Source organism: Podarcis muralis, chromosome 2 (assembly GCF_964188315.1).
Source record: "Podarcis muralis chromosome 2, rPodMur119.hap1.1, whole genome shotgun sequence".
Lineage (NCBI taxonomy): Eukaryota > Metazoa > Chordata > Lepidosauria > Squamata > Lacertidae > Podarcis > Podarcis muralis.
Genome location: NC_135656.1, coordinates 98,100,760 through 98,126,126, shown reverse-complemented (window position 1 = coordinate 98,126,126; position 25,367 = coordinate 98,100,760). Strand labels below are relative to the sequence as shown.

General features: G+C 41.0%; 1 protein-coding gene across 3 annotated transcripts; it reads left to right on the top strand.

Moving 5' to 3' along the window:
- The first annotated feature begins 2 nt into the window (after positions 1-2).
- On the top strand, positions 3-24,672 carry KBTBD8 (kelch repeat and BTB domain containing 8). Of its 3 annotated transcripts, none has more exons than XM_028719450.2 (4): positions 3-148; positions 8,541-8,751; positions 11,409-12,523; positions 19,995-24,672. In XM_028719450.2, exons 2-4 carry the CDS (start codon positions 8,603-8,605, stop codon positions 20,456-20,458), a joined length of 1,728 nt encoding a protein of 575 aa, XP_028575283.1. In that variant the 5' UTR covers positions 3-148; positions 8,541-8,602; the 3' UTR covers positions 20,459-24,672. The 3 variants fall into 3 exon arrangements, with proteins under 3 accessions (XP_028575283.1, XP_028575282.1, XP_028575286.1); XM_028719449.2 differs by lacking the exon at positions 3-148 and adding an exon at positions 216-267; XM_028719453.2 differs by lacking the exon at positions 3-148 and adding an exon at positions 351-413.
- Positions 24,673-25,367: the final 695 nt, after the last annotated feature.

Below are 25,367 nucleotides of genomic sequence, written 5' to 3'. Positions count from 1 at the left end.
CGAGCGCTCGCCGGCCAATCCGCGCTCGCGAGCGTGCGGCGTGTCTGTGAAGTAGGGCGGGCGGGGGAGCCCGTCCTTTGGCGGAGCCGACTGGAGGCCGCGCTGGCGGCGCTCTCGACGGGAGGGTAGCCGAGGAAGCCAATAAAGGGTGGGTGTGTGAGAGAGAGAAGCCCCCTTCTTCTTCCTCCTCCCCCCCCCTCAGCCTCGTGGTGGGCCCACCCATTCACCTTTCCCCTCGCCCGCCCCGCAGTATGGCTGCCGTGGGAGGTGGGCGCAGCTGGGCCGGGGCCTGAAGGCGGTTGGCGTGGGGCGGGGCGGGGCGTGGGGGGGGTAGGTGGGCGCGCGAGGTAGTCCGCGAGGGGCTTTCGAGGCCTGGCTGCTGGGAGGGGCCGGGCAGCAGTTCCATTGCAAGGGTATTGCGGGGGGTGGGGGTGCACCAAAGTGGGGGGGCGTTGCTGATTATATGTGTGTGGGGGGGGGGAGTCTTTGTGAGATTGGTGTTGTTGGCTATTATTATTATTATTATTATTATTATTTTACTTGCGAAGTCCAAATGTGCTGGGAAGGGTTGTCAACTTAAGACGCATCAGCGCCCATGGCACTTCCTTGTGCTGTGTGTGTGTGTGTGTGTTATTAGCTGGGTATAGACAAGTGTGGGAGGTGTCAGCCAAGAAGCTTTATGCACGTCCCCCCTACTCAGAAATAGGCCCCACTGTGCTCACTAGGGCTTTCTGGCAGGTAAGTGTTTGTAGGTTAGCAGCCCCAGTTAGTTAGGCAGGTTTTTAATTCATTTAAGCATTTGTGTGGGTAGGACGGCGGCAGTTTTGAATCGGATAAGTGGCCCTTGGGTTTTGGGGTGGGCGTGGGTGGGGTCTGACTCGCCACAGGTGCCATCTTGGAAGAGGGATCGCTTCCTGTTGTGTAGGAAGGAGGGCTGGGGGTGCTGGGGTGAGGTAAAAGGATAATAATTAGAAGGAGCCTCTCCAAACATCTCTTATCTCTGGCGTGCACATGCCAGTGTCTGTGAGCAACAGGGTCTGGATTTGGAGGATGTATAGCTGAAATGCATAGGACTTTGTCAATATGCAGTGTGTCTGTGCTATGAATGTACATGTAAATTGAGTTAAGTAGCTTGAAGATATGTTTCCTCTGTAGGGTCCTGGGGTATGTGGAAACAGGGAGGACCTGTGGTGAGTGCACTAGATGTCATTAAATGATTAGACACTTATCTGAGGCTGTAGATGAATTCACTATCAAATGCAGAATTCCCAGATACATTTCTTAAAAAATAAAATAAAATAAATTGCTGCTAAACATGAGAAACCTTTGTGAGTTAGTTCTTAAAGGCACAGCTTAGCCATATCTATGTGTAAAAAAAAAAGGCATTGTTCAGTTATTGTCAAGAATCTACAAAATGCAGTTGCCATAGTTGCTTGGCAAGCATTATCAACCCCAACCCCCAACTATATCATGAAGATTGGCTGTGATTTCAAGCTGCACTTTCTGGGCACGCAGAACACCTTCCAAACTGTCTCCATTGTAGGATGGCTTTCCAAGAACAGGCAATTGTGAACTCATGTTAAAGTTCTGTCCCACTTTTTGAAGAAAAAGGCTCCCAAAAGGTCAACAACAACGTTATTACTTGTACCCCGCCCATCTGGCTGAATTTCCTCAGCCACATGTGGTATTCAAGCAATACAATATAGCATACAAATTGACACCAGCCATCTTCTTAAAATATTGAATGAAAAATTTGCAAGGCAGAGAGATCTTCCCAAAAACCAGCCCTGACCCACAAATGCTGGAAGAGATCAGGAATAAACTCTTCAGAGGCGCCTTGTAGGGGTCGATAGGGCAGAACTTCAAAGACTGAAAGTTTGTGTGAGTGGTTGTCTCAGCAGACGTAAAACTTGGGCAGGATAAGTCAGTTACTGTGCAAGAGATAGGTGAAGTACCATGTAAGAATTCTCAGACTTTATAGTGGAAGCAGAAGTATCCAGATTAAGAGTGTTTTGATAGTAGAATGGGATTTGTAATATGTTTAAATACCCAATCTTCCCCTCTGGGAATTCTGCTTGCTTTGTTGCTTTAACAAAAGGTTGCTTAATTGTTACTTTTCTTGGCACTCCTTGCAAGATTTTTATGCTTGGTCGTCTTTTTTCGTTATGTACTAATGGTTGTGGCATAGATTTTAAAGATAATTAGATTAAATGCAATTTATGTCAGTTTTTTTAAGATCTTATCACAGAGGTAAAATGCATAATAGGTCTTTCAGGGCTTTTATTTTATTTTTGTCAGTTGGTTACAAACATTAGCCCATTTCCAATCCATATGAAGTTTTGCTCTAGCCAGCATTGAGTGGTGATAAATCATAAGCAGGTTTGCTTCCCCAGTACAGAATTGTTTCTCATAGTACAGAAGTGGCATATGATTAAAGCTTTAATTATGAACCAAAACTGCAAATCATTTATTACAGCGGTACCTCAGGTTACGAACTTAATTTGTTCCGGGAGTCCGTTCTTAACCCGAAACCGTTCTTAAACTGAGGTGTGTTTTCGCTAATGGGGCCTCCTGCTGCTGCCGTCGCGTGATTTCCATTCTCATCCTGGGGCAAAGTTTGTAACCCGAGGTACTACTTCCGGGTTATCACAGTTTGTAACCCAAGGTGTTTGTAACCTGAGGTACCGCTGTAATACATATCAGGTTACATATGTTTCAGGTTACAGACTCCGCTAACCCAGAAATATTACTTTGGGTTAAGAACTTTGCTTCAGGATGAGAACAGAAATTGTGCTCCAGAAGCAGCAAAAGGCCCCATTAGCTAAAGTGGTGTTTCAGGTTAAGAACAGTTTCAGGTTAGGAACGGACCTCCGGAACGAATTAAGTACCTAACCCGAGGTACCACTGTACTCTTAATGGGTTGGATACTTGTATCTAAGCATTTGGAAACTCTACCAATACACAGAGAGCTCTGTCTTGGAGCTAAAGATAAAAGAGGAGTAAGGTAAGAAAACCCAACTCTTGCTTCCAACCTTATAATCAGGCTATCTGTTTTCAATAAATATGAGGAAGACAAGCAAACATAATGCCTGGGGAGGTCTTGTTATGGCCTGTTGGGGTTTTAAAAATGTATTCTGCTGCACTTAATACAAATTCCTGATTTTGGGGATTACAAACTGATACCATTACATCAATCGCCTTGCCCTAGTATTAGTTGCCTCAGTACAAACATCTTATCCCTGTCCCCAACCCCCCTTTAAAAAAAATTAGCAGTGCAGGAGCTAGGAACATGGTGTCTTTGGCTTTGACAGAAATGCTTAGTTTGCCATGATGAAGGAATTAGTAGTTCTTTTAAGTTTAAGAAAAGTCAAGGCCAAGGTTCTTGTTTCAGCATTCTACTTTTAACAGTGGCTGTTCAGATACTACTGGGAAGTCCAGGGACAGAGCATGAGTACAACAGAGTGCAAGGTTTATGGAGATTAAGCAACTGGCCGCATCCCCCATGGAAATTGATTATTTTCGAGAAAAGGCCCCTAAACATCAGTTGAGTTCCAGCTGCTGCCAATCAGTAGACAATACTAAGCTAGGTGGACCATTGTTTTTTTTTTTAAATAATTTTTTATTGGTTTTCCAAACACAAAATAAAAACAAACAATACACAATACACAGACATACAAACATATAAACATGTATAACTTCATAATCTTATTTTCATACACCTTACTTCCCGGACTTCCCCATACCTCCCCTTTTCTGCATCCTTGTTTTACATTTCTTCAGCAACTCCTCCAATTAACTAATTATTCAATTCAATTTCTTTTAAGTTCTTCTTTAACTTATTGATTACAGCTGCAATTCTCTATTTGCCAACTCCTTGACATCTTAACACTCCTCAATTTTACAACAATTTTTAAGATATATTTTAAATTTCTTCCAGTCTTCTTCCACTGTCTCTTTTCCCTGGTCACGGATTCTGCCAGTCATCTCCGCCAGTCCCATATAGTCAATCACCTTCGTCTGCCATTCTTCCAGCGTGGGTAGTTCTTGTGTCTTCCAATACTTTGCTAAAAGGATCCTTGCTGCTGTAGTGGCATACATAAAAAAGTCCTATCCTTCTTTAACACCAATTGGCCCACCATGCCCAAGAGAAAAGCCTCAGGTTTCTTAGGAAAGGTCCTTTTAAGGACTTTCTTAATTTCATTATAGATCATTTCCCAAAAGGCTTTAATCTTCGGGCAGGTCCACCAGAGGTGGTAAAAGGTACCTTCAGCCACATTACATTTCCAACATTTATTATTGGGCAAATGATAAATTTTTGCAAGCTTGACGGGGGTCATGTACCACCTGTAAATCATTTTCATAATATTTTCTCTTAAGGCATTACATGCCGTGAACTTAACACCGGTGGTCCATAACTGTTCCCAGTCGGCAAACATAATGTCATGACCGATGTCTTGTGCCCATTTGATCATGGCTGATTTCATCGTTTCATCCTGTGTATTCCATTTCAACAGCAAATTATACATTCTTGACAAGTTCTTAGTATTGGGTTCTAACAGTTCTGTTTCTAGTTTTGACCTCTCCATCTGGAAGCCAATTTTCCTGTCCTGTTTAAACACCTCCATTATTTGATAATAGTGAAGCCAGTCTCGTACCTTAAACTTCAATTTTTCATAGCTCTGTAGTTTGATTTTTCCCTCATCTTGCTCTAAAATTTCCCAGTATTTTGGCCATTTAGACTCCATATTAAGTTTTTTCACTTCTTTGGCTTCCATTGGTGATAACCACCTGGGAGTTTTACTTTCCAATAGATCTTTATACCTCATCCAAACATTATATAATGCTTTCCTGACAATATGGTTTTTAAAGCCTTTATGCATTTTTACCTTGTCATACCATATATATGCATGCCTACCAAATCTATTGTCAAACCCTTCCAAATCCAAAATGTCCGTGTTCTCAAGAAGTAGCCAGTCTTTCAACCAGCAAAAAGCTGCCGATTCATAGTACAGTCTTAAGTCCGGCAGGGCAAACCCCCCTCTATCTTTTGCATCAGTTAATATCTTAAATTTTATTCTGGGCTTTTTGCCCTGCCAGACAAATTTAGATATGTCTTTCTGCCACTTCTTGAAACAGTCCATCTTGTCCACAATCTGCAATGTCTGAAATAAAAACAGCATTCTAGGCAATACATTCATCTTGATGACAGCAATTCGGCCTATAGGTGGACCATTGTTTTGACTTTGTATAAGGCATCTTCCTGTGTTTATCAGTCAGGTGTTTAATTCTGCTGATCTACTTTGTTAGTTACAATTTCTAATTCTGCTGATCTACTTTGTTAGTTACAATTTCTAAGTTCTTCCGCTTATGAAGAAAAAGTTTTTTTTAATGAAAATAGGAAAACATATTCATGACTTGGGCATTGTAAACAGCAAATGAATGAATGGTAGGGCACAGATAAATAATGCAGTCATAGTGAAGTGAATACATCCAGTAGATCTACATTGTTTTAGAGTCTCATAATGTTCTCATTCCCAAGTATATATTGTACAACCTTCATTTTAGCTGAAGGCATGAGAGGGGTTGAGATTCTTGTTTGACTGCTTTGTGTAAAGTGATTAATAATTATGGAGTGATTTTTAAAAATTGTTTAGAGCTGTAGTTCTCAACCTTTTCAGACTTGGGACTCACCTTTAGCCCAGACATGCATTTGGGGACCTTTTCTATATTAAATTTGTACTGTGGTAGCTCTAATTTTGCACCCACCTTAGGTCAGATGAATGGATCCTGTTTCACCAGTAGGGATGGGTGATATCTTGTTTTCAACATCACAATATATCACTAGCTAAATTTCATGATATCTCCTGCCAACCTAACAGTTCGAAAGCACACCAGTGCAAGTAGATAAATAGGAACCGCTGTGTCGGGAAGGTAAACGGCATTTCTGTGCGCTCTGGTTTCCATTATGGTGTCCCCTTGCACCAGAAGCGGTTTAGTCATGCTGGCCACATGACCCGGAAAGCTGTCTGTGGACAAACGCCAGCTCCCTCGGCCTGAAAGCGAGATGAGCACCGCACCCCATAGTCGCCTTTGACTGGACTTAACTATCCAGGGGTCCTTTACCTTTTCACCTATATCACAATATATGCAGTGATGGAGGGTCGTGTCATGCCTCCCTGCAGTGGCAGAGGGTCTCGCCATACCTCCCTGCATCGGTGGAGGGTGTGCCCTGCTTACCCGCAGCAGCAGCGGGCTTTGCTGTGCCTCCCCGTGGCAGCAGAGGGTCCCGCTGTACCTCCTCACAGAGGGTGCGCCACACTTCCCTGCAGCAGCTGAGGGCCTTCATCAGGCTCCCTGGAGTGGTGGAGGGCCTTAAAATGTAAGGAAGTAGTAGATTTAATAAAAATATTAAATAAACTTCTATATATTATATTTTCAACTAATTTATGAGTAGTTTAAGTGATTTACTAGTCAAGTTGCATCTGTTTCCTCACTCAGAGGTCTACGTGGAATCTGCATGCATGTCTCACTGAGTTCAACTAAATATACTTTTACTTTCCTGGGAGTAAGCCCCATTGAATTCAGTAGGGCTTGCTTGTGAGTAGACACACATTTGCTTTCACTGCTTACTGGAAAATACCCTCCTCATCATTCTCACACAGTGCCCAACCTCCCATTTCAGCATAAGGCAGCCAGCTAAATCTTCTTCCCTCCATTCCCCCCCAGAAGGCCCCCTCAAAAGCCCCCATCCCACCAATTCTCCCTTTTTATCAAAGGGAGGGAGGGCAAGCGAGTCTCCTTTACATTCAGAAAAGCACCCTTCTTAATATGGAAGAAAGCTATATAGGGGGAACCAACAACATAAACACCTCCAGAAAATAAAAATAAAAACTCTTCCTCTTTTTTTCACTGGTGAGGAAAGAAAGAAGTGCTTTCCAGTTCTTTGGTTACTTTGCCTCTTTGATTGTCTAGCTGTGGAATTGTTTGCAGGCTCTGCATGATTAGCTGAGCTCTAAGTGGAAAGATACTGGTGAAGCTGAAAGAGTTTGCTGGTTTGTGTGAGGGCTTATTGTCATTTTTTATTGGTAGGAGGGTGGAGGGAGAGAACAAAAAATGCTGGAGACAGTGCCTGCAAATTATCTGCAAGGTATGGTTCAGCTGAGCTACCCCGTGGGAAGCTGTTAACTCTTCAGCTTTTGTTCAATGGTATATTGCCTTGTTGAAACACTTACCACGATGTTATTTCAATACAATTCAACATATTGTGATTTATTGCATAGTCCTGTTCACCAGCTGAAGATTACTGGTTCATACTATCTGAATATATGGGAAGAATGGACCCTGGTTTCATTCAATCTAAATCTGAACCCTAAGAACTCTGGTGTTCTGTGGGGACAGGATGAAGAAGATGTTTGAAGTGTTCCTCTGAAATTTTTGTGGATGGTTAAAATTGTAGCTTTCAAAACAAAAATGAGATTTCATTATTATAGAGCACCTTTAATTTTTTAATTTTTTTGCATGGCGTAGTATGTTCTTAATGCCTGTTTTGTGGTCGTTCTGTAATAATGGAAGCTTAGCCCTCTTAATTAATCCTATTGTTAGATGCTGATGTGAGGCAACTGGCATGTCCTTAAAAAGTTGTAGAAAATTCATCCAGCCCATTCTCTGTTGAGAAAGTGTCACTATGTCCAATATATAAAACAGCTTTCAATTCCAGTTGGTGTGGTTATTGGAAGTCTGTGAGTGTTTCAGTTACAGATACACTGGGATAAGTACAAAAACAATTGAGCCCTCTTAAGTTGGTCCCTCAGGACCAACTGTTGTGTTGCTGCCGGACCTGAAGTGGGTTGCAAAAGTAGCACTGCTACCATGCAAATATGATTTTAAAAAATTAAGAAAGGGGTGCCCAAATTTAAGAAGAAATGAAAGTCCACAATGGTTTCAGTTCTTTCAGTACAGGAATTTAATTTTAAAAAAATTCACAGAATAGTACTTTGAAGAAACCATTTGCCAACCTTTGAATTGATGCTAAATCAGTGAAGTGCTGATGGGTTAAGAAGCTGGTGTGTTACTAAATTTACCAGAGTTCACTTTAAAAGATGTGTGGTTCGAATGTGGCACTAAGCTGGGATCACTGAAAAGTGAAACTTCCAAAAGTTGCAGTTCTTGTTGTATCAGGGATGTGAGTGGGTGGGAGTGTGCAAGGCTGATGCTTTGCTTGGGCTTGTTCATGCTCATCCATGTGATGTTAAACCATGGTTTAATGTGTACTGAATCTCTTGCCTAAGAGATGTATGGAATTCTACCACAAGGTGACTGATGAAAAAAGAAATCTGTAAGGCCTAGTATGTGTTGTAGCTTGTGTGAAGTCTTGGGAAGGCATCTTAATAATCTGCTCCTGTCACCTTCGAGGTGTAAGAACTAGTGTTCATAACGTATAAAATACGACTCGTTTCTTGATCCATGAAAACGTGCAAGAAGATTGTGAGTCTTCTCTTTTTACTCTGTGCTAAGTTTTATTTGTTTCAATGTTTTACCAGAACCGAGCAAGTTCTCACAAATATTGAATGGAACTCCTGTTTCAAGCACAGCCAGCGTTGGGATGGATCCCTCCCATGCTTGTAGCATTCTCCAGCAGCTCAAAGCAATGTATGATGAAAGACAGCTGACAGATATTGTGGTGGAAGTAGATCATGGGAAAACTTTTTCTTGTCATCGGAATGTTCTTGCTGCAATCAGTCCTTACTTCAGGTACATTTTGAGAGCAATGCATTGTGTTAATGTTCCATGCATTATATTTTAGCTTTTGCATTCAATATTAATGTGCAGACATTCGTTTAAGGTTTAGGAATAATGGCAGTAGAGGATTGTGCATTACAAACTTCTGGATTGATTAATCATGTTTCCATATCAATATGAAATGTGATTTATTCATTTTCACCAAACTTATTCTCCAGGCAGATGTTCTGCTAACCAGTTGAATAAATGAGGTAGACTGTGGTATTATAAATGTATGAAGTATTGCTAATTTGCAAGAGTGCTTTACAGCCTTGGACATTCGGCCTTGTATTATGCTCAGAGTGAGGCCGCTATTAATATTATTATTATTAATTGAATTTATATGCTGCCCTATATCCGGAGGTCTACTTTTGCCACTAGGGAAATGTATAGTGATCACAACTGAAATGTTAAATCTGACAGGTATGGAACTGGCAATACAGAGGTGGTATTCAGTTCTTCTGTTGGGTTATTTAGTGGGTGGCGCTGTGGGTAAAAGCCTCAGCGCCTAGGGCTTGCCGATCGAAAGGTTGGCGGTTCGAATCCCCGCGGCGGGGTGCGCTCCCATTGTTCGGTCCCAGCGCCTGCCAACCTAGCAGTTCAAAAGCACCCCCGGGTGCAAGTAGATAAATAGGGACCGCTTACTAGCGGGAAGGTAAACGGCGTTTCCGTGTGCGGCTCTGGCTCGCCAGAGCAGCGATGTCACACTGGCCACGTGACCCGGAAGTGTCTCCGGACAGCGCTGGCCCCCGGCCTCATGAGTGAGATGGGCGCACAACCCTAGAGTCTGTCAAGACTGGCCCGTACGGGCAGGGGTACCTTTACCTTTTATGTAATGAATACATTGAAAACAAAAATAAATCATTGACAGTTTTGGCTTAAAAGTAATGAGTTTCTTGGGCAATTATAATTGGTTGCTGGTGTAATGTGATTTCAGATAGGTTGCAACAGTGAACATAGCCTTATTTATTTATTTATTTATTTATTTAGATTTTATATCTTGCCCTTCTTCCCAAAGGCGAACAAATACACTATTTAAAAAAATATTGCACATGCTTAGAAGAATGGAACTATATTTGCCTGCATTCCAGCAAACTTTGCATGCCACTGTGTTATGCTGAAGAATGGAAAGACAGTTGCCTGGTTGACAGAAATCATGCCTAGGCTTTGTTTATGGTGCTAAGTTGTTAGGTCATAGCACGTGAAAAAATAAGACTTCTGACTGAACAGCAACAAACATAAACCAAGAAAAATATGCCAAGGGCTGCTTTCCGTTAGGGAAAATAGGGTCTCCTCCTTTGTCCACCAAGCTGTTCTACCACTCTAAAAGTCTGGAGAAGGTATATCCGTGTAGAAAAAACCAAAACAGACCCAAGATCTCTGGCCAGTTTCAGGTTCTGCACCAGTGCTACCACATTTCTCTCTGTCCCTTCATGGGTTTGTCACTGAGTGAAACTGCAGACAAACAGGAATGCATTATTCCTGTCCAGTCTGAAATTGCTGATGAAGTAAAGGAGATGAAATGAGGCAACTGAGTAAATGGGGACCATGTAAGTAAAGTACAAACTATAGAACTCTCCCATTGCACCCTAGTTCCTACTTGTTACTTGCACCATTGGCTCTTTGTGCCTGGGAAAGTGTGTCTGCCCTTAAGTTTGCTATACCAATTTTGAGAGTTTTGAGAGCTTCCCTTTCCCCCCTTCTTCTTTTTGATCCCTAAAAAAGAGGTATGTGGCTGGAAGCCTCTTTTCTGTTTCTTCCCCTTTTTGCCCATTATGTTGAAACAGACTAAAGTCAACAGTTTCAAAATAAGATGACTTTAGGCAATTTCAACAAAGCTGAATTATGCCTGCTAGCTCCTCCTACAAGAATGTTTGTTACACAGAAAATCAGTTCAGTCCATTTTTACCTCCTTACACTTCCTAGCTCAAGGAAGTTGTGGGTATCCTCAGTGGAAGAAAAATGGCAAAACTGGTTATTTCAAGCCCCGTGAGTATTTTATATTGCATCAAAACTAATCCAACTTGGAACAGTAGAAACTGCTTGTATGCTTAAGAACTTTATTAACTTAATCGTTTAAATCAGGGGTGGGAGGCTCTTTTTCTGTAGGGTCATTCACTGTGCTGAACCTAGGCTTGGCAGTGTGGGTGTGGCTGCTTGTCTATGATAGGCAGTTACTCTGGTCATGTATGTAGTTGTGGTCTGCTAATGCAGCTTCACAAAGTTGCATTGCTGCAATATGCAACTATGGCAGAACATTTAATTCATTACCACAGGAGTCAGACTATTTAGCATGAACTGCTGGGAACAGCAACGTAGGTGGTATATAATATATAGCTATTCACTGCAGTGGTTGCAAAAGAAACCTTGCTTGACTTGTGTTGCAATCCCTGCCCTGAGCAATAGCATGTGTATTTGTATACCATCAGTGGATGGTGGCTCAATAAAAGTCAGAAGTCTGTTCAGTTGTCTGAGTAAATTGTTTGAGCCAGCAATCTAAGATTTAGAAATGTGTCTTGTGTTCTACAAAAACCAAACTGATTAGGTAATTGCTAATACAAAGATTAGCTTACTGTTGGCATGTTAACAGTAGTTCCTTATAAATAACTCTGCACATTTTTGTTTTGTAGATCAATGTTCACTAGTGGCCTTACTGAGAGTACCCAGAAAGAAGTTCGGATTGTTGGTGTTGAAGCAGAGTCCATGCATTTAGTACTGAACTATGCATATACCTCCAGAGTAACACTGACAGAGGCCAATGTCCAAGCTTTGTTCACTGCAGCTAGTATCTTCCAGATCCCTTCTATCCAGGACCAGTGTGCTAAATACATGATCAGTCATTTGGATCCTCAGAACTCCATTGGAGTGTTTATCTTTGCTGATCATTATGGGCATCAGGAACTGAAAGTGAGCTCACAAGATTACATTCGTAAAAAGTTCCTGAGTGTCACCAAAGAACAAGAGTTTCTCCAACTGAGGAAGGACCAACTCATAAGCATCCTGGACAGCAATGATTTAAACGTTGACAAGGAAGAGCATGTCTATGAAAGCATTATCAGATGGTTTGAACATGAACCCAACAAAAGAGAAGTCCACTTGCCGGAAATTTTTGCCAAATGCATCCGCGTGCCCCTGTTGGATGAAGCATTCGTAGAGAAAATTCCTCCCATGTTTGCACAGGCTATAGCCCAAAACTGTGTACAGAAAGGAGAAAGTAGTGCCAATGGCTATACCCAACGGCTTGGAATGACTGCTTCAGAAATGATCATCTGCTTTGATGCTGCCCACAAACACTCAGGAAAGAAGCAAACAGTGCCTTGTTTAGATTCCGTCACAGGGAGAGTGTTCAAACTATGCAAACCACCCAATGATTTGCGGGAAGTGGGGATTCTTGTGTCTCCCGACAATGACATTTACATTGCTGGAGGGTACAGACCAAGCAGCAGTGAGGTCTCCATAGACCACAGGGCAGAAAGTGACTTCTGGATGTATGATCATTCAGGCAATAGATGGATCCCTAAGACTCCACTGCTTCGTGCCAGAATAGGCTGCAAACTGGTTCATTGCTGTGGTAAATTGTATGCAATAGGTGGTCGGGTGTATGAAGGAGATGGGCGCAACTCCCTGAAATCTGTGGAGTGTTATGATGGCCGAGAGAACTGCTGGACAGCTGTCTGTCCAATGCCTGTAGCAATGGAGTTTCATAATGCTGTGGAATATAAAGACAATATCTATGTTTTACAGGGTAAGATGCTTTGTGTCCCTGCGGTATATGTGTGGGAGCATCTACAAGTGGAAATTTTCACAGAAAAATTCTCATTCAGGCCTTTACTTCTGAATAACTTTATTGAGGGTTATAGCTTGTATAAAGGAAAGTTTCTACTTATGTCCACCTAAACTGTAGGCAAAGGGAAGTTAATTACTCGGTGACCTATGTATTGCCTGCTTTTTTATCTTGGTAATACTAGGTAATACTAGTTTGTATCCATGGCTTACCATTGGTTTGACACATACTGCCAGTAGTTATTACTTGATGGAGGAGAAAAATGGTATTGTGTGTAGTTGATGTTACAACATACTGCATTATTTAAGAGTCATGGTAGAATGTACTGGGATTGCTGTCCACACCACAAAGTGAATGATTTTAGGAAACATGAGCAGCGTCATTGACTGGGCCATAGCTCAGTGGCTGAGTACATGGCTTGCATGTGGAAAGTCCTAGATTTACTTCCTAACAATACTAGTGAAAAGGACTTTGGGTAGCAAGGCTGGCAAAGACCTGTCACTGTGTGAGGACCTGGGAAGTTACTGTCATTCAGAAAAGACTAGTCAGATTAGGTATAAGCAGTGATGTGGGGGTGGAACATTTGCCAAAATGGACAATTTGTAAGAATTCTCTAGTGCTTAATTTTTCCTTGGAAAATATTCCATTTCATAAGTTCATTAGTAACAGTGATTGGATGCCAGTTGCAAATAAAATACAGTCATACCTCGGCTCCCGAACACCTTGGGAGTAGAATGTTCCAATCAAAAACCATAAGTGAGTGTTCCGGTTTTCGAATGTTCTTTCGGAAGCTGAACGTTCAATGGGGCTTCCTGCAGCCAATCGGAAGCCGCACTTTGGAAGTTGAACGGACTTCAGGAACAGATTCTGTTCGACTTCCAAGGTACAACTGTATTATACAAGTGTGGGAGTACAAAGTTGTTGGCTTTCTTTGTTAAATGCAAGTAAAACACACTAAATTAGGTCACTCTCTAGGGCCTCAGAAAATTATCAGCGCATATTATCTTATGCAATTTAGCCTAATTTGCATTGAGATTTTTCCTCCCAGAAACCTTGCATCACTGGGTATAAGGAAATTCTGGATCTTCTATGCAGCACTTGCCTCTGAATATAATAATAATAATTATTATTATTATTAATACCCCGCCCTCCCCAGCCAAGGCCGGGCTCAGGGCGGCTAACAAGCAATAATAAAAACAAGTTGAATGATTACAACTTAAAACAAAATTAAAATACAACATTAAAATATTGAAATGCCTCATTAAAATGCCTCATCGCAGGAGGAGAAGGAAAAGAAAAAAAAAAGAGAGGGAGGGAATAAAATTGGCTCCAAGCCAAAGGCCAGGCGGAACAACTCTGTCTTACAGGCCCTGCGGAAATAAATCAGATCCTGCAGGGCCCTGGTCTCATGAGGCAGAGCGTTCCACAAGGCCGGAGCCAGAGTTGAAAAGGCCCTGGCTCTGGTTGAAGCTAATCTAACTTCCTTAGGGCCCAGGACCACTAGGGTGTTGCTATTTATGGACCTTGAGGCTCTCCGTGGGGCATACCGGGAGAGGCGGTCCCGTAGGTACGAGGGTCCTAGGCCGTGAAGGGCTTTAAAGGTCAAAAGCAGCACCTTAAATCTGACCCTGTACTTCACCAGGAGCCAGTGCAGCTTGAAAAGCACTGGGTGAATATGCTCCCATGGCAGAGACCCCGTGAGGAGCCTCACTGCAGCATTCTGCACCCGCTGGAGTTTCTGGGACAGCTTCAAGGGCAGCCCCACATAGAGCAAATTACAGTAGTCAAGCCTGGAGGTGACCATCGCATGGATCACTGTGGCCAGGTGATTTCTGCTCCCACTCCCCCCCAAGTATTCTTTCTAATCTGTGCCACATTTTTCTAAGTTCATATGCACATTCATAAATAAGGGTAGCCAGCAATAATTAGTTATGGGTGGGAAGGAATAAACGAGTCATCCTCTTTGCTTGCCTATCTTCCATCCATCCATCCGATCCTTCTTATGCATATATACCCCAGTGCTGCCCCTACCAACAGAGCAGCCTTCCTCAAGTCACCAAACCCTTGGCTTAAATAGAATTTCTCTGTTTCAAATCACTTGGTAGGCTGCCTCTATAGAAATGGCTTTTAGAGTAGCCTTGTGATTGATATTGAAGCAAACCTAGTTAATCCAGGAAATCCCTGGATTTGGTAGGAGTGTTCTGGAGATTCATGGAGACCTATAATATAACAAGATGAGAGTGTGTGTGGAAATGGGATGGTGAAAATGGCTGAAATTAATAGTAGGATAACATGCATCTGACATTTTTATGGGACTTGATGCTCCTTTTTAAATGGATCCACACTTGACATCAGCAGTCCCCCCCCTTCCCCCCCCCTAGCTTTATTGTGCTGCTTCAAAGAGAGACAATAGCAGGGCAGGCAAAAAAAGGTCAGGTAGATGTACTGCAGCTTCCTTTCTGTCTTGGAGGACTCGTAGCACATAACATTTTAAGTCCCTATTACTGATAAAATCTGGTTCAGTCCCACCTCTTCTGTACTCTAACATTATGCAAAGTGTTTGTAGTGAGGTGGTTCCTGTAGTGAGGTGGAAAGGGTTGAAAAAGAAGCAGAATTCCTGGGAAATTGTGTTTATCTATTACAGTGGGGCTGCTGCCTGGGACTAGGTGAAATACATTTAGACAAATACTTCTCATTCTTCCTTGACCTGAATAATAATAATAATAATAATAATAATAATAATAATAATATAATTTATTTATACCCTGCCCATCCAGCTGGGTTTCCCCAGCCACTCTGGGCGGCTCCCAACAGATTAAAAACAGAATAAAACATCAAATATTAAAAACTTCCCTAAACAGGGCTGCCTTCATACTTGGTCAGGGGTGGGGCACCAATGGCCCTCTGGATGTTGGTTTAGCACTTCCATCATATCTGTCCATGGGCCATAATGAAAGTTAAGAGTGCAGACAACCTCCAGCTGAAGGTTTCCCATCTTTCATTTTTTGAAACTGGTTTTTAATTTCAAATAATAAAACATACCCATATAAGGAAAACAGAACTTAGCGGTTGTACAGAAAAGAAAGAAAAATACCAGCTGATGGTTGCCGTTTTAGACGTTCCAAGAAAGGCAATAATATGAAAGTGTCTATATGAGGTTCCATGAGTAGATGGAGGGTGAAAACCAAGTTCAATTGTCTTAACAAAGTTAACAAAAGGCTACCATGTTGTGTGGAAGGTGTGAGTCCCAGATCAATATTCCTTTTGTTAAATGGTTAATTTATCCATAAGCATGATGCCCCATACTTGTGAAATCGAGGCTTCAAAAAGATTTGCATTTAAAGTAATTAGCTGCATTTAATATATGGAGGATGAGGTTTTTATTGGTTACGTTCTTAATCTAGGGGGTAAAATTAAGAAAGTAGGGCTAATTTTGGGTCTGGTTGCAGCGTTTGTTGCAACATCTGATTAATTGTTTGAAGAACTTTTTCCCAAAAGGGAATAATTTGGGGGCAAAACCACCACGTGTACTAGAGAGCAAGATAAATTGCATTCTTGCCAGCAGAGGTTGATGTGTTAAGATTTTGTTGTCATTTAGTCGTGTCTGACTCTTCGTTGAGAGCCAGTGTGGTGTAGTGGTTAAGAGCGGTAGTCTGCTAATCTGGGGAACCGGGTTCGCGTCTCCGCTCCTCCACAGGCAGCTGCTGGGTGACCTTGGGCCAGTCATACTTCCTTGAAGTCTCTCAGCCTCACCTCACAGAGTGTTTGTTGTGGGGGAGGAAGGGAAAGGAGAATGTTAGCCGCTTTGAGACTCCTTAAAGGGAGTGAAAGGCGGGATATCAAATCCAAACTCTTCTTCTTCTCTTCTTCGTGACCCCACGGACCAGAGCACGCCAGGCACTCCTGTCTTCCACTGCCTCCTGCAGTTTGGTCAAACTCATGTTGGTAGCTTCGAGAACACTATCCAACCATCTCGTCCTCTTCTCCTTGTGCCCTCAATCTTTCCCAACATCAGGGTCCTTTCCAGGGAGTTTTCTCTTCTCATGAGGTGGCAAAGTATTGGAGTTAAGATTAAGTCCATATAATCTGTCTGGGCACATGTACCAGTGATGTGCTTTTCTCGAGTTCTAATTGAGATGGAGCCAAATGGTAGCTTATTCCAAATTTGTTCCCAGAGTTTTTACTCTAAGTCTCAAAAATCTCTTTCCCATTTTAGTCTTCATGAAGTAAGAAGTCGGGTAGTCAATTGTGTGAGGATTTTATATAGTTGGAAGTTGATTCCCCTTCCCAGAAGGTTGGTTGAGTTGAGTAGTTGCTCAAAACTACTTAAGCTGTGTAATGCTTGAATCCTTATATTTGGCTGATTTAGAAAATTTATAATGTGTATCTCCAACCAGCCACCTGGTATATCTCCCAATATAAAATTTATTTTTGGAGCTGTAAAGGGCTTTTGATAAATGTAGAAGATTCTGAGTTTATATAATCCCACTGTTTCCCACTTTTCAAATGAGCCTGATTTGGCTGCTGTGCACAATGAAGAATGTTGAGTTCTTGGGACTAAAGGAAATCAAAAGGTAAATGTTTCAGTCTCCCATATGGTCAAATCTGATTTTAGAAATGGGTTAATAATGTCTTCTGATGTTTTCTTGTTCATTTTCTGATAAGGGAGTGAATGCATAAAGTCTTGACGTATCATCCTCCTTTTTTAACCATGGGACCTGGTCTGAGCCTTGTAAAATCAAAAGAATATTTACGTACGTAAGGGAGCAAAGTCCTTACCTTTTTAGGTTAGGTATTGCTTTACCTCCTACTTTCTTGATTATAAAGGGGTTTATGAGGTCGTTGAGGTCTCTGGTTTGCATGAATAAAATTTAGTATTTTTTGGCCAATTAATTAATGTGAGAAATGAATTGCTAAGCTCTGAATAAAGAAAGATTGTGCAGTAAGAGCATCATTTTTGCTAAAGAAACTCTACCCACCCACAAGAATGTAAACTTAGATGATTTTTTTGAGCATTGTGAATTCTTTTATCAAGGCAGTAAACTTCATTTTTTCTAGTTTTGATAGATTCTTAGGTATATTCACTTTCAGGTATTTAAAGTAGATATTACAGAGATTCAGGCCAGTTGTTTGTGCCAGTGCATTTGTAGGTTTGGCGGGGTGTACATATACATAAACTCAGATTTGGTGAAGTTAACAGTGAATCCAGATATCTTGCCATATATAACAAGTTGGTGCATAACAGAAGGTAAAGAGGCTTCATAATCAGAAAGAAATAATACTTTGGCATTTTTTCCTATATTGAGCAAATTTCACTTCGAATTCCCCCTCCCTACTGCAAAAAAGGGAGTCGAGAGAGTTTATACCAGAGGGCAAGCATTGCTAGAACCCTCAAACTGTTTTTAAACTTAAACCATTTTAAAACTTGATGAGAACTATTTTATAGGAGGGTGTTGCATTTAAATGTCCTTCCTGTTCAAAATACTAAATGTTTTATTGCTGCAGCTCTGCCTGAGAACATGTCAAGTAATGGTTTAGACTCTAGAGGGCCTCTGAGCCTAAGAAAAGTGTCCTTCCTGCTGAATAGTCACACTTATGCAAAAAAAGGTGCAGAAAATAAAACCTCTAATCAGACTCTTGAAAACCTACAAGTGAAATAATAATATTAATCAGTCTCTTTTCTCTGCCTGTGCTCTACTTAAATGCCACACAACTTATCCCCATTAGTAGCGGGGCTTTGCCAATGGGGGAACCTCAGGTTAGCAGGAGTCAAGAAATTAAATGAGATAAAGGGCTCACTTCAATTGGGAAACATTCAAAGGACATCTACCAATGGTAGGAAACACTTGGAAATGTGGTTTACAAAACAAATTGGAAAGTTTCTGACAAAGAAAGTACAGCTAGATCAGGCATAGGCAAACTCCGGCCCTCCAGGTGTTTGGGACTACAATTCCCATCATCCCTGACCACTGGTCCTATTAGCTAGGGATGGTGGGAATTGTAGTCCCAAACATCTGGAGGGCTAGAGTTTGCCTATGTCTGAGCTAGATAATCTACATGTGTACTGAAAGCTAATTTGCCTGATTTTGATACAAAGAGGTTAGACCTTGCTGGAGAGGTGCTCCAAAATAGAGACTCTGGGTCAGTACCTGTTAACCTGGAGTATTTCGAACTTTCCCAGGCAAGTGGGAAAGTAGCTATTATCAGCCTCTGTTAAATCTGCAGTGAAACAGCACAAAGAGACTTGAAATAAGTAGACGTAGAACAGAATAAAAAGTAAAAAGCTTGATGGAGTGCCAAAGGTTGATGTAAATGTCTTTAGAAAGCATGGTTTATCTTGTCAATGTATTAGCTTTACCCAAACTGTTATTGCACTGGTATTATTGATTGAAGTTGTTTTAAACTGTTTTCAATACTGTACTCTTTGCAATCTGTCCTGGGACTTTAAGGTAAAAGGCACGATTATGATGATCATAGAATCATAGAACTGTAGAGTTGGAAGGGACCACAAGGGTCATCTAGTCCAACCCCCTGCAATGCAGGAATATTTTGCCCAACGTGGGGCTTTAACCCATGACCCTGAGATTAAGAGTCTCATGCTCTACTGACTAAGCTATCCCAAATGATGATGATGTTGGTGGTGATATTCCTGTGAGTTTCAGCAAAATGCATGCTGTTCTAGGAGTCACATGTCTGAAAGTGAATTAATGTGGAAATCTTAACTGTTTTCTGCCTAATTAAGTTCTACATGGGGAAGTATGGCAGTGCACACCACTCAGATAGGTTTGCTATGGACAGCTCTCTGTAGTGGACAAAGCTGATAACTGGTTTTAATGAACAGCAGTGTTCATGGAATTCAGTGGTATTTAGGTAGCCCATTAAAGATTGTCATCTAAGTTAATGCAACTCACCTCTTAAATTGGGATAAATGAGTTTTCACCAGCATGTTTAATATATAAGGAAAGCATAACAATTACTATTTTAGTTTAAATTTAACTATTTAAATTCAGTTTCATCCAGCTTCCTAGATAGTCAGAAAAGCCTATCTAGGAAATTGGATGGGCTGCTTTTTGTTTTTTTTATCACTGTATGAAGCAATACTGTGGAACCTGTAGCCCTCCAAACTCTCAACAGGCCTTGGCAGCATGGCTGATAGTTGGGGATGTTGAAAGTTGTAGCCCTCTGTTGTTGGGTTGCATTAGGTATATATTTGGATATCTAACATAAAAGCAGCATTTTTTGTGGAGTCCTATAATAATTCTATTTTTAAAATGCATTAAAAGTTTGAGACTCTTAAGCTAGGGTGACATTGTGATGAGATGTCCTTTGGAAAGCCAGAAAGGGAAATCTCTTATTCTGGACTTGGCCCACTGTCATAATAGAGCAAACTGTAAGTTCTTATGCTTTGGTCTCTCTTCCTTTCTCTCCCTAGGAGAATTTTTTCTCTGCTATGATCCTCGAAAAGATTACTGGGGTTTCCTAACTCCTATGACTGTGCCTAGGATCCAGGGTTTGGCAGCTGTCTACAACAACTCCATCTACTATATTGCTGGAACCTGTGGAAACCATCAGCGTATGTTTACCGTAGAGGCCTACGACATTGAGTTGAACAAGTGGACTCGAAAGAGGGATTTCCCATGTGACCAGTCCATCAATCCATACATTAAACTCGTCGTCCTCAAAAATAAACTTCATTTGTTTGTCCGAGCTACTCAAGTCACTGTTGAAGAACACGTCTTCAGAACCAGCAGGAAGAATTCTCTTTATCAGTACGATGAAGTTACTGACCAGTGGCAGAAGGTGTATGAAACCCCAGATAAGCTTTGGGATCTTGGACGTCATTTTGAATGTGCTGTTGCTAAATTGTATCCACAGTGTCTTCAGAAAGTTATTTGACTTCTTCTGTCCCCAACCCCCTCCTCCTTTCATTGGTAAAAGGCCTTAGTACTTTGGTATTTAATGGTAGCAGAAAAATCTGTTTTTAAAGAAAAAAACCAATTCAATTCTGTCAGTATTTAATGTGAGCTGAAATGGTTGGTGGCTTGTTTTTTGGTTTTTTTACATGGGGATGGGTGCTCTTTAAAGGTTGCAGTGGGGAGAAGGGAATTAGTAGTTTAGTTTCCTAATGGATGTTTTCCTGCGGTGAAAGGTGTGGGTTACGAAGTGCAATTATCAGCATTTTCTTTGCTAGAGTCATTTGATCATGTTGTTTCAGAGTGACAGTTTGACTAAAAGCAAGAGTAGGTGGATTGGGGTAACGCAGAGAGCAAAATCTAACATGAATAGCTGAAGTGAAGAGAGCAAGTTTGAAGTGACTTATTTAAAATACGGGTAAAATCTGAGGCAATATCACTAGTTTGCTGTTTTAGATTCAGTGACACTAAATAGACAAGTTCCTGGTCCTTTTACCTCTTCCATATGTATAAAGGTACTGAAATATTTATGTTTATAAATTATGGTAGCTACTGCAGAAATATCAAAATTTGCAGCAGAACTTGAGCTACCACCTTGAAAAACGCCTCCATTAGGTGGCTGCATCACTCCTTTTCTGTGAGTTTTAGTGTGTGTGATTGTCTACTCTTGAACTTCCAGTGGCATCAGAAGAACCATTTTCTGCCAATTAAATGTATAGCTTCAAAAGCAGTTGAACACATTGGTCACTCCATAAAGGGCTTAAACCCAATGGTGCTAGCACATTTTTAACACTTGTAAGTTTGAAATGGGTCAAATGGGACTGCTAATTTACAGCACTCCATTAGTATTAATGTCTCTAGTCTTAAGCATGTATCTTAGTGCTTTGTATGTGAGCCTCTATTTTATTTTGACTTTATCTTGTGAAATTTGTTCTTGCATAGAATAAGGATAGGCAAAGTATTAATGTCTGTTAGTTTGGGGAGAGTTGTTGCAGCTTTTAGAAGGTTAAGCGCTGAATGCACTTTTTTGCCCACCCTCCAGTAAGACTTAACAGTGTAGTTTGTGACATCTCTTGTCATCCATAATAAGTTGAGTTAGGCTGCACTTATTTTCCCACTTACTTGGGAGTAAACCCCATTGAACATGGAATAACTTAATTCCACGTAAACAGGCATAAGATTGTATTGTGTGAGAGCTGGCTGTTGAGAAAATGATACTGAGCCATCCTTCAAAAATATGGCATATTAACTCATCACCTTATGTTTCCTTCTGTTGCTGTTTTGGCATGTGCTTGTCTTTGCAGCTGACAAATTCTCATGAAACAATGGTTTCCCCCAGTCAGCTTAATGTAGAAGCAGTTCTGGCTTTTGCTAGTACCGTTGGATCCTTCTAACTGTTGCCTGATTTTAAGCACTCCAGTTACTTGTGGAATAATGTGAAAGTTTGCACTACTGAGCTTTCCTTGTGCTCCAAGGGTAGCCACTTTAGGAAGTCCAGACATAAAAGCTTTTGGAACAGAGTAAGAATCCAGTACATTGGGACAAAGCCCTGGTGTTTTAAACCATGGTTAAAAATAAACTCTGGCTTAATTGGAATGAGCACTCTGCCATTTCATTTGGTGAGCTCCTGCGGTGCTACTGGGAGGCAAGTTTGTAATGATGTCTAAACCTGGGCTGCTGGTCGGTTTCTCTCTAAACAAACAAACAATTGGAAGCCAACGTTTTGTTACTGGCTTGCTACTCCTGCTTTATTTTGGAGGAAAGAAAACAAGGAGCCTTTCTTCAGTTGTTATAATAACTCTAGGTTGCTTACCAGCAGCACTGTGAAAATGGGGGAAGAATAAAAGAAGCACTGCATCAGCTCCATGTACAAGCATGCTGCTCATTTATGTTAAGCCATAGTTGATATTTTTCTTTTACTGGCTTAATGTCAAGTACAGACCAGGTCTAAGAAGACTTTCTAGCTTTTCATTTGGAGTGACTAAGGATTTGTTAACATCTCTTTAGGATCTGAGCATTAATAGTAGACCTCTTACTGGCGATACCTTGCCAGGGAGAACAGGTTGAGGAGTATGGTTGCTCAAGAATGAAACATGCCCTGCTTTCATCTTGATTCAATTTAAGTTCCACTTTGAAAGATGGTGACCGGCCTTATACCCAAGGATGATAACTATTTCTGACTTTATAGATACGCATGTCAGTGAAACTGTGGTTTAAAGAGATTACGTTTAGAATATTCAGTAAGTATCAACTTGCAATCCCCAACTCGTTTGTGCTAACATGATCCCACTTGAGTTTGTACGTTTTAAATCTTGCACAATACATTGAACACAACTGTGAAACTGAAAGGACAATAAAGCCTCGTTCTGTTACATACCTCATCTTCCAGAGATTCAGCAAGAAGCCTTTTGTCTTTGGGTTTCTTTATGTACCGTGCTCGAGGTACAGTGACCTGAACATAAGAGACAAAATGTGCGCATCTGTCATGATGTGTTTATATTTTTTTCCTCATTGTTGTCTCTCTTTAACAGCATTGAGATGTCAGGCTAGTAAACGATATAGGCTGGGTAACTAAAAAGCTAATGCTTTTCTTCACTTTTCTTTGCAAAAGTTCATAACTCTACATTGCCACAATGATGCTTAATCCGTGGAGTAGCAGTGCTGCAGAACTGCGTGCAAAATAGTCTGTATGCCTACAGCATCTAATCTGCACCTTAGTCTCTGTGTAGCCAACTGGAGATGTGAATTGGTACTGCAGTGTGTCTGAATGGCTTAGCAGTTTCCATTCAGCACGACAAGGCTGTCTTGTGTGCCCATGCTATTAAGAAATAGCGATGGAAAAAGAATGAAGGACAGTGAAATGTTCCCTTGATAGTTTAAGATGAAGCCAATGCTTCAAATGGTAAGGTGCAGTCAGTCTAATGCCTTAGATGCAAGTTCAAGTGCTTCTCTAAAAGGCTAAGGCTTCGATGTCTTAAGCATAGTTGCTGTGACTAAATTCTGAAAGAAGTTAATGGTGGGGATACTGTTCACACATATCCAGTTGCTTTCACATATTTCACTTTTCTTAATCCTTAGTTGGCTATATTTGCGCTGTTGTAAGCCTCTTAGCTGCAAACTTTCTGAAGCACCCTCCCATAAAAGTTGTTAGTATTTTATTTTTTACAAAGAAGGTGTTATGTGTCTTTCAAAAAAAAAAAAAGTTCTGTTGAAAATCTTTACAAGACTTGTTGCTGCTTTTTGACAATCTCCTGTATTTATTTAGTAGAAATGTCAATCTGACTTGAAATTTTAAAAAAATAGTTTAAGTTAGCAAATGACCCTGTCATGTGATGTATAGAATATGCTGTGGTTAATTCTGCAGTAGGTTTGTTCTTAATTTTCATTTTTATCTGCACTAAATACAAAGATCTTTTTTGTCTAACCATTCACACTGGGGGGTTGGGGGGTTGGTCGTAGCGCGCTTGAAAGATAACTCTTGATTTTTTTGCCATGGGGGTAAAATACACTGAGTCTTATGCATGAATAATTTAAGCAGTTAATATTAACCAAGACATTTTAGTTGTTTACATGCTTCTAAATTATCTAGTGAAAATTGCCAGTATAAAACTTGCTTTTTTAAAAATCTGATTTTAAAACGAACCCTGCACAGCATGAGAACAGATGGCAAAACTGTAATTGTGCTCAACTCTGCAAGGCTATGTTTGATCTATCTGCCCTTTTTATTGTTCTTCTAGCTTAGCTTCTTGAGACATTACTTTTCCATTTAAAATGCTACTTCTTTTTTTTCTTTTTTTTTTGGAAAACAGGCTGGAAAAACGATCCAAGTTTTATTCCAAAACTTTTTGATTTGAAGAAACACTCCGCCAAGTGCATTCTCCACTGCTTTGCCTCACAGAAATAAAAGTGGTGCTGTGTGGTGGTAGTGCCTGATGGGCTGCTCCCCTACCCAACTACAGCTGGCTTTGTTGTGTGTGCAGTGCATGTAGTTTGCATAATATCAAAACTCCTTGTGTTCCAAAACCTGTTTAGAATTGACATCAGAAGTTCAGTGCTCAGGTATGTTAGTAAGAAGTACTGTAGTCCTCTGAGGGCAAATGTGTGGATTTTTTAAACATTTTGCCATAATTGCACAATTTTTGCATTTTTACTTAATGTCATGTTAATTTTTCTTATAATAAACCTGTTCAAATATGATCGGTTCCGGTGTTTTGTTTTTTATTGTTTTGCATGAATATTGTCTTAAGTTCATAGCACATTTCTGGAAGGCTGTGGTCTGGTATTAAAACTGAGCATTCACATGTAGGTGGTACTCAACAAAGTTCTGTTAGCACAGGTATGTCCAAAGTCCATTTTGGGGGCCTAATCCAGCCCGCCGGTCGATTTAATCTGGCCCCCGTGGCAGTATATGTCCTGGGGTAAAATCCTAAAAAAAAAACTCAGTTTGGTCAGCCCTCACACACGTTCACTTCATCAAATCTGGCCCTCTTTGAAAAAAGTTTGGGCACCCCTGTGTTAGCACAATGACTGTGCAACACAGATTCCCTGTGCCCCCTAAATTTGTTCTGGGGTTTCCCAACACGAGCCAAGGGTGGAGGGCAAGGAGAGGTAATTGCATTTTGCAACCAGTTATCCTAGCACCAATGTAACTGCTTTGTGGCATCCCATAGTTTGGTTCCTGCAAGCTGCATTGTTCCCTTCCCCATCCTCTTTCCATTCTAGTGCTTGAAATCTTCCTCACAAGCCTAATAATGATGGCACCCCTTAGTTCAAATATAGAAGATTGCCACTGCTGCGCTAAGCAGATAGATTTAGATAACTTGGTTGGTGCCAACGCAGCTCTGCTCAGGAGTGAACCAGCCTGTGTACTTCAGGGTCAAACTGCTTGGTTT

Bases quoted from the DNA above. Each gene is read 5' to 3' on its own strand.
- KBTBD8 (XM_028719449.2), top strand. The intron at 8,752-11,408 runs GTACATTTTGAG...TTTGTTTTGTAG, and splicing joins GCAATCAGTCCTTACTTCAG to ATCAATGTTCACTAGTGGCC. The intron at 12,524-19,994 runs GTAAGATGCTTT...TTCTCTCCCTAG, and splicing joins CAATATCTATGTTTTACAGG to GAGAATTTTTTCTCTGCTAT.